Source organism: Hesperophylax consimilis, chromosome 7 (assembly GCF_061612785.1).
Source record: "Hesperophylax consimilis isolate HC1 chromosome 7, BYU_Hcon_1.0, whole genome shotgun sequence".
In the NCBI taxonomy this organism is placed as follows: Eukaryota; Metazoa; Arthropoda; class Insecta; order Trichoptera; family Limnephilidae; genus Hesperophylax; species Hesperophylax consimilis.
In genome coordinates, this window is record NC_142842.1 from 6,534,547 (window position 1) to 6,543,953 (window position 9,407).

At 35.0% G+C, this 9,407-nt stretch overlaps 1 protein-coding gene across 2 annotated transcripts; it reads left to right on the plus strand.

The window, feature by feature from the left end:
* The first annotated feature begins 244 nt into the window (after positions 1 to 244).
* Positions 245 to 8,042, plus strand: LOC149422232 (uncharacterized). 2 transcript variants are annotated; one of them, XM_089633672.1, is made up of 5 exons: positions 245 to 382; positions 815 to 903; positions 5,590 to 6,020; positions 6,478 to 6,602; positions 6,983 to 8,042. In XM_089633672.1, the coding sequence occupies exons 2-5, from the start codon at positions 874 to 876 to the stop codon at positions 7,408 to 7,410; spliced, it is 1,014 nt and encodes a 337-aa protein (XP_089489798.1). In that variant the 5' UTR covers positions 245 to 382; positions 815 to 873; the 3' UTR covers positions 7,411 to 8,042. The 2 variants fall into 2 exon arrangements, with proteins under 2 accessions (XP_089489798.1, XP_089489797.1); XM_089633671.1 differs by lacking the exon at positions 245 to 382 and adding an exon at positions 389 to 717.
* The last annotated feature ends 1,365 nt before the right edge of the window (positions 8,043 to 9,407 follow it).

The following is a 9,407-nucleotide window of genomic DNA, read 5'->3' on the forward strand; positions in this document are numbered from 1 at the left end:
CGTTACCCTACTTTCGGACTTCACTTTTCTGCGCGGGGGCCTAGAGTGGACCGCGGCTGTTACGTATGTTAGAGCATATTGTGTACGTATATGGATTGGTTTATCTATGCATATGTGTGTACAATGAATTTTGTGATAGTACGGTTTGTACGTATTTCGTTTTGTATTTAATTTTTTTATGCATATTGCAATTATTGTATCGATTGCATGTTGATTACAGCTTTCACCTTGATCATGATTTCAACAATAAAATTATATTACCAGTGTGATGACAGTTAAAAAACTTACATGTATTCGTGCATTAACATTTCTTAACCATACTTACATGTGTTGGTGTGTGTAGTTCGATTGCAGATTATATTTAGAAACATAGGCATAGAAAGTAGTGTATAATTTGTTTTGGCACTTCACTTAATACAACAGTTTAAACCCTGGGATCTGGGATTCCTTTCAGCACTTTCGACATTCAGCCACTCTCGTAAATTTAGTTGATCGAGAATGGTTTATTTATGAGTTGATCATTGATCACGGTCAATGGAAATTCGTCTTATCTTTCGGTTATCTGTTTGGTGATATTTGTGATACTTTGAAGTTATTTTGTGGGTTATTATCATTACATTCTTTGTAGCGACGCATAACGCGCTCGATAAAAACATAATTAAAAGTCTAATCTGTGTGGCATCGTGCTGTCGCATTCCGTCACCTTCAAAGCTGTATGTATGTAGCCTGGAACTAATAAATATAAGACGACGTTATTTTAGATGAATAATTAATTAAAGGTGGTGTTTATTTTGATATTCCTCTATATTTGCAGGCTTGCTAACATTGCGAGTGAAAAACCAAGAAATATTGGACGATTGAAACAATAATAATATGGGTAGTTCATACTCCAAGGAAGAGGCGGTAAGTACCTATTTCAAATAATTACTATTAACAACTATCAGCATTACAGAATAAAACCTAGAAAAATTCTTCTTTTAAACAATTTAATCAGGCTTTATTACAACTAAGGTAGGTAACTTGGTACCGAGTTAATTACTCTAAGCCCGTCGTCCCATGGGTCGGTAAGCAATTGACATAAACCGAGTGCTGCAAGACTCCGCTAAGAAAATTAAGTTCACTATAGTAAGGTAACGATGTGTAACGCAGTTCAGTGAGAAACTTTTCTACGCAGGGTCTTACGGCATTTGGTTTATATCGATTGCTTACCGACCTGTGGGATGACAGGCTTAGAAAAAAGTGTCAGATGTGGAAAATAATGCATACCAATTTTGGTAAAATTAATGTACCGATAATTTTCCGTTTTTAGTTTGCTGCCATGTTAGATTTATGACATTAGACAATAATGCCAACTGACTATAATCATACATAGTGCATTATCATGCAATAATCTGTGCGTATTAGGTAGGTACTAGTTTGGCGGAATTTTCACATTATGAAAAAGGAATGATTTATTTTAACATTTTATGAAATAAGAATTAACCCCGAAAGCCTATGACATTTTGTGAACTGTCAGAAGGCAGATTGCGCGGAATATATTTTCTATGTATTTTCTCGTTACATTCGGTTCAAGATTAATTTGCTGATTTTGAATGTATTTCAAAATAAAATACTTTTTTCAGATTTTAGTAATGGGTTTTCCAATAAGAGGTGTTGGGAGGAATGCAGATCACGCCAAACTCTGAGAATTGAATAAAAATGCACTTTCTAGATGAAAAAAGTGTGTAGAAATTCATTAAAAAAAGAATTAAGGCGCGGAAGAATAAATTGAGGAAGATACAGCCGATCAAAGTTTAATAAATTGCACTTCGCGATCTGATATTATCACCATATTCGGACAGACCGCCGCCATATTTTGTCACGAAAATCAAATTAAAAACTTTTAATACTTTTGAAATTTCAGTAGTGCCATCCAAAAAATAAAAAGTGTTGCCATATAATAATATCAATGCATGGAAAATTCTGAAAATTAAATATCATTTGCCAGATTGGTAGTTTATTATTTAAAATCTTGTAAATACTTAATTTATGTATATATATAACCTAACCTAAATGTGATTTTCTATAACAAAAAAATGACCCTTTAATAACGCCCACTCGCATCCCCTTTAGAGTTTTATCCCAGTTTTCAAGTAGTTTGTGGGCTACGCTAGGTTTGTATAGACGGTTTGTGATTTAATACTAATACCCTTTTTCCATGTTATTTCCTGTTACACAAAATTGCCCCTTTAATAACGCCTGCTCGCGTCCCCTTTAGAGTTATATCCCAGTTTTCAAGTAGTTTGTGGGCTACGCTAGGTTTGTATAGACTGGTTTGTGATTTAATTCTAATACCTTTTTCCCATGTTCTTCTGCCTACTCTAACCCAAACTAAACACCTAACCTATTTTGTAAAAAAATATTATTATTATATGGCAACACTTTTTTTTTTTTGGTTGGCACTACTGAAATTTCAAAAGTAAATAGTTGTTAATTTGATTTTCTTAAGTCATAATTGATAAATAAAACATGGTTCGTATGTATCGCGTACGAAGTTTCAAAACCCTATAACTCAGTTAATAGTGCCGACCCCCACCTAATTCTTTCAGATTCGGATTCCCCAGCCCTAAATTAGTCTAAATCAAGTTCAATTTCGGTTATACTCCCATAAACCGAATTTTACCCTCAGATCGCGAAGTGCAATTTTATTAAACTTTGATCGGCTGTATCTCCCTCAATTTATTCTTCCGCGCCTTAATTCTTTTTTTAATGAGTTTCTACACACTTTTCTCATCTAGAAAGTGCATTTTTATTCAATTCCCAGAGTTTGGCGTGATCTGCATTTCACCCGAGGTGTTATTTTGATATTCAAAGAAAAATGCCATTTTTTAATATAAATGATCGAATGTTTATTTCATTATAAAGAGGAAGGTATGCCGTTAATAGTGAAAAATAACATCATTCAAATGACCACCACGACCACGACTACAGGACCATATCCTTTTCATGAAATTTTCCATAACCAAATCACAAAGTGGCTGCCTTATGTCCTCGATAGCCTCACGAATTCCATCTTTGAGGTCTTGAATCGACGCAGGGCTGTTGGCGTAGACCTTCTCTTTCACGTGGCCTCAAAGGAAGAAGTCGCAAGGTGTTAAATCACAAGATCTCGGTGGCCAATTGTGATCACCTTTTCGAGAGATAACACGGTCTGGAAACTTTTCCCGTAAAAGAATAATGGTTTCGTTGCTTGTGTGGCACGTAGCTAGTGATGTATAAATTCCCGGGAATTTATTTCTGAGGAATATTCCCGGGATTATTCCCGGGAACATTCCCCTGGACGGGGAATTTTGATTTTAACAACATAATACCTCAAAAAGAATAATATTTATTAAATAAAAAATAAAATATACACACATGTGGTACATATAGAGCAGGATAGATCCATAAAAACTATTCCCATATATATAGGAATAGGATCCAAGAGAAAAATAACAAAAAAAACAACGATCAAAATTATTTTTAAGTGACTAGTATCTCTATATAATTATATACTGTACAGTATTAGTAGCCTATATACACGTTATGCTAGTAAACGGTACATATAAAAAATCAATCGTAAAACTGTAAAAATGACACAACTTCACAGATCGTTACTGTTCATCTGATGATACCGATTGGACACTGACACTATCAACTTCACTTCCACTTTTACCTTCATATTCTTCTTCTTCTTCTTTATCCGACCCGGACGAAGTTGTTGCCGACTCAGGATTATCAACGTTTTCTTCTTCCTCAGCACAGTCAATTGGATGTTTGCTTTTGCGAGTACCAGATAGGTTTGAAACGTTATGATGCGAAGCAATCTGCTCATCCGTGGAAGAAAGGGTTTTCTTGGGAGCAACTTTAGAGCCTCTTTCAGAGGAAAGAAGTTTCCAATTGTGTGCCACAAATGTTATTTTCCCTGCTCTTTGAGTTGTTAGACGATTCCTCCGTGTTGTATGAATGCGACTAAACATGCTAAAAGATCTCTCAGTGGCTGCTGAAGTAATGGGAGCAGTCAATATTCTTATGGCAACCTGTGACAAATCAGGGGGTGTCGTCTTAGATAACTGCTAACACTCAATAAAGCATCCAAGAGAAGTGTAGAAAAAATTTAATTAAAAATAAAATAAATTCCCCGTTTTCGGGAATTTATTTCAGATCGGGGATTATTCCCGGGAATATTCCTATTCCCCGGGGAACATTCCCGGGTCTACATCACTACACATAGCGCCGTCTTGTTGAAAGTAAACATTGTCCAGATCAATACCATCCAATTCCGGCCATAAAAAATCATTTTATGGCCGGAATTAAATACACATAACACCTCTTATTGGAAAACCCTATATTACAAATTGACGCAATATATGCAATTTGAACGCACACATAAGTTTTTAAAGTCACTTACCAATGTTTTTTATTGTCTAAACTGTAATTACTATTTTACGCAAAACTCTAAAAACACATTTAATTAGACAAACTTATTATAAAAGTTTTTGTCACTTCATCACTTTTTCCTTTAATATAAAAATATTTATCTAAAAATTTGCAAACATATACAAATATTTTTCTAATGTTAAATGTTGTTTTATAGAAATAGTATACGTACGGTAAATTTATGTATGCAAAATTGAAAAGCGCTGTATTATCTTTTTCCAACACTTAAAATCATATTTTTCACCACAATACAAAATGAGATTGCATAACTTTGAGACCGTGTCAGGCCAGGAAATATGTCTCCCAAAAAGACTCTACGGTTGTTCATTGTCTGTGAAGAATATCTCTCAAAATTTCTCAAGGGGTTAAAATGCATATTTCTCTATTAATGCCATAAAAATGGCATATCTTTTATTATTTAATTATTTTTTGTTGTTTTTCGATTGGATTTAGTTACAATATCGTTTTATGTTAAATTAAAATTTAACACAAAACATGGCATGAAATTATCCGCAAATTCAATTGAATGAAATTGTTTATATCATATTATCATTTTTGGTAACTGAAATATATTTTTCTTATAATGATTCAGTTGAAACAAAGTATTCTTTTTTTTTGTAATTATTCTTACTACTTCTTGATCGCCGATGCTAAATTTTCACCGTGTGCCGGCTGTACTATTTTCACAATAACTTATTTGTTATTCAAAATGTTGTTTTGTAAATTAAAGTGTCTTACCATATTGTACCGGGTTTATATATTTATAAAAATACATAGTATAATCTACCATAGGTAGTTTCCCCAGAATAGCTTAAATAGTATCCTTAAGAATAAGCTGGCGAATAAAAGGTTGAGAGCGAGTCTAAATAATTTTTTTATTTAGACCGGTTAGGGTTTAACTAGTTAAGTACTAACTAAAGCCACCACATCGAAAGGCTCGGCCGTCCGACTGCCCTTTCCCGTTGTTCGTTCCCTTCCTACTTGTTTTCTTAAAAATTTTGGGCAATTCGGATGTGTATAGAGGCGGCTTAAGCAATGTTTATATTTCCTTTTTCAAGTGTCCTTCATCGCATTACTTATCTCCCTTTTCCATTCATTGTTCTGTGCTACATATTCTTTTTTTTTATGTAGGAAAGAGCAGCCAGAATAAGAAGGGAGTTAGAGAGAGCACAAGCACTTGAGAGACATACATCTGCGAAGCTTCAGACAGAAATGCAAGAGACCCGCCGTCTGCAATATGAGCTTTGGATCAAGCAGCGTCTAATTGACCAACAGAACGCGCAGATGAAAGAACAGCAAATTCAGTCTGACCAGCTTAAAGCACAGCAAATTCAGTCTGACCAGCTTAAAGCACAGCAAATTCGGTCTGAGCAGCTTAAAGCACAGCAAATTCGGTCCGAGCAGCTTAAAGCACAGCAAATTCAGTATGACCAGCTTAAAGCACAGCAAATTCGGTCTGAGCAGCTTAAAGCACAGCAAATTCTGTCTGAGCAGCTTAAAGCACAGCAAATTCAGTCTGACCAGCTTAAAGCACAGCAAATTCTCGATGAACAAAAAGCTAGGTAATTTTATTTGCTGTTATTTAGTCTAAATTCAAATACATATTTTGGAAATTTTATGTCATAAGAAATACTTCATTTTATCACAGTATAATTCGGACTATCGGTTGGGTAAGTGTAGTTTCTGTTTAAAAGAGAATCATATATTTGCAAGCTTATTTAAATCCAGACTCTAGTGAACAGCATTACAATATTGAAATATTTTAACATATGGTTCACAAATAAAAGCATAAGTACCAACAGCTTTTTATTTTGGGTAAAGAATGACCTGACAATGTTTAAATTCCTCCTACTCGTCTCCATCCCCCCCGTCAAGTCGAATAGGACGGAGGACTAAACTAGCAGAAGATTGAACCCAAGAACCCGACGTATTTGTCTACTCAGCTACCAACCTGTCGAGTTGCCACGATACAGACAAAGATCAGTCAATTTCTATAACACGTTTTTGTTCCAATTTTAGAGAGCTGTGCCCCAATGTGAGGTTTGGTTGTACCAGCTCAGCGCCATATGACGATCTACTTGCTCACAGTAAAGCTTGCCTATACCGTTTCTACAAGTGTCCGATAAAGCCATGCTCGTGGCAGGGTAAGTCTAAGATCTTAAATATTCATTTTGTTCCTATCTTATCTTCTTTTGATGCTTATAATATAAATGATAAATAAATAATCCAACCAGAACCACAGGGTTGAAAGACTTTCTATTATATTGTTGTCTTTTTTTGCCTATTTACCTTCAGTTCTTCCTTACATAAATAACTTTTATAAGTCTGTGTGTCAGACTGGGAGAAATATCTCCCAAAAAGACTAGGGGTTAATCTCATGTAAACCGTGTTTCACTCACATAACGCGAATCTACTGGAGGTGACGTAACCACTTGTTAATAATATTCCAGGGTTAATTTTCCCGAAGTTTGGCACTATAATGGTGTTTAGATAAAGTATGAAAGTCACCATTTTGTTTGACCAGGAAAGTACAGCGAGGTGTATAGCCATGCGGAGCAGGCGCACATAGTTTGCACCGGGATGCACTTTGGGCAACACAGCCGGGTGCTCCTGGGACCCGATATGATGCTGCTGACCATCAGGGGGCTGGTGTTCAAGTTCTACGCTCGCCCCATGGATGTGGCCATGTGCTGGGCCGTGCAGCTCCTGGGCCCCGCGGCTGAAGCTGCCATTTGGAAGTACGAGATCCAAATCAGCAAAGCAGGCGACCGCGTCAAGAGACTCCACTTAGCTGACGCATGTCTCGACGAAGACGAGGATATCGATAAAGTCTTCAAAGAGGAAAGATGTCCGTCGGCTGCCTTTAAAGTGTTGGGAAATTATCTGCAGAAGAATCGCCTCGGTTTCAAATTAAACATTTATAACAAAAGTCAATTAAAATTAGTAGCGTGATATGAACTTTCATCTATTGCTAGTAATAAGGCTTTTGTGAAGTTTGTGCAAGATGAAGCATGGGCAATATGCATATCGTTACAGGCAGTGGTGTGATAATAAAATGACCAAATTCAAACCCAAACTTAAAAAACTACACTCAACCTACCTTTGGTCATAGAGCAATGCCCACCACTGGTTACAAGGGGATTGCGATTACCCTTGCAGTAACTCAGTGACGAACAATTTTTATAACTAAAGCCAATTTATCAATTTTCGAATTGTTCACGAGGGTGCAAATGTTTTATAAGCCTTTAATTGATGTAATGTGGTAACTTGTTGCAAATATGGTCCACACCCGCACTGTAAAAATTGACAACTATTTCAACAGCAAATCTCTTCATAAAAAAATATTCATAATTTGTGAAAACAAATGTTTGCCTTCAAGCCAGCATATTTAATCATTTCTAAGAATTTTCACTGGAGTTACGCTCATTATTATTATTTTTATTCAACCAATGTGAACGCAATAATCGGGCAGCGGGGTTGTGCATTACTGTTTTAAAATAGCACAAAGAAGTTCCAAAACTTTAGGAGAGAGAATATTTGTATAAATGAAGTGTCTGAAAAAGTACTGATCTATGAAGCAGTTTTCATTCCAGAAATTGATTCCAGAAATAAATCTGATCTTAATAAATAAATAATAATAAATTAGGCTTTGTATGTCAATATTTTGAATAACTTATAATTTAATTTATATAAACTCTATGAAAGGAAACTATTTTTCTTGTAGTACTTAATAAAAAATAAATTCAAAAATATTTATTTATGCTGTCTGTGTAATAGCAATATAGCCTGGTAATGCCCGGTATATCAGTCAGTCTGTATCCTCGCTATGTGTGTCATTTTTCGCGCAAATTTAAGCAGGCTAAATTGGTAAGCCGAAGAATAGTTCCCTCTTTAGACCCCAAGGCGCTAGAACTAACAAAATTTTGTTCTTAAATATTCTTGTATTTCTTGTTCTGGGTTGTATATTGTCTTGGTACACATTTGCAATGTGTTTTGTGCTTATATATCCTAGCATTTCCTGTTTCTGTGCTATCCATTTTAGTTTTGGATTAACTTTATGACTAAAACATTAAATTGAAATATTTAAGCATTTATTAGCGACTCTAAAATTAATATTGAAAACAGAAAATGATTCATATTTGTAATAAGCATTTACTTTGTGGCTCGTCATAATTTACAATAAAAGATATAAATTTGTTTTGGACCACTTTAATTTTAATTGTACTCTACCGGTTTCGGAAGCACCCTTCCTTCGTCAGGAGAGTATTAAAACTAATGTATGATACAAAATATTGACAGATATATACACAAAACATATAATTTAGGTGTTTGAGTGGGAGGTTAACAAAGGGGGACGGGTAATTGCGGGAATTCCGGCAATAACAGAGCGGTTTACTGGAAATATATCTAGAATTCTAACTCGATAACTTATGTAAAACTTATTTATAATCTATGTAAAAGCCCCTATGGGCGTATAACAACAATAAATAAATAAATAAATAAACGATAAATTAATTTGGTTATTCAATAATAATTGAATAACCAAATCAATATTTTGTATCATAGGTTAGTTTTAATATTCTCCTGACGAAGGAAGGGTGCTTCCGAAACCAGTAGAGTACAATTAAAATTAAAGTGGTCTAAAACAAATTTATATCTTTTATTGTAGAAAATGATTCAGAGTCTTAGTAATTGGTAACCCCTGCCATATTGGCTCGGAAACAAACCCGACCTGACCCCAGGCGCGTGCATTGGCAATATGCTAAGGTAATTATTACCGAGATATTAATATAAACAAATCATTTGTAAATGCATTCAGAGTTGCTTGACGTCATGATTCGTTTTGCGCTAAATTCTAATAACTCGGCGGAAAATGAACTTGAAACTACGTCAAGACTTTATAATCAATCTCTGCTCTATAATTCTAGTAGGCCAGGTGAAATTTGGGT

Excerpts from the sequence above, each read along its gene's own strand:
- LOC149422232 (XM_089633672.1), top strand. The coding sequence starts at position 874 with ATGGGTAGTTCATACTCCAAGGAAGAGGCG. Across the intron at positions 6,021-6,477 it reads CTCGATGAACAAAAAGCTAG|AGAGCTGTGCCCCAATGTGA; the intron begins GTAATTTTATTT and ends TTCCAATTTTAG. Across the intron at positions 6,603-6,982 it reads AAAGCCATGCTCGTGGCAGG|GAAAGTACAGCGAGGTGTAT; the intron begins GTAAGTCTAAGA and ends TTGTTTGACCAG.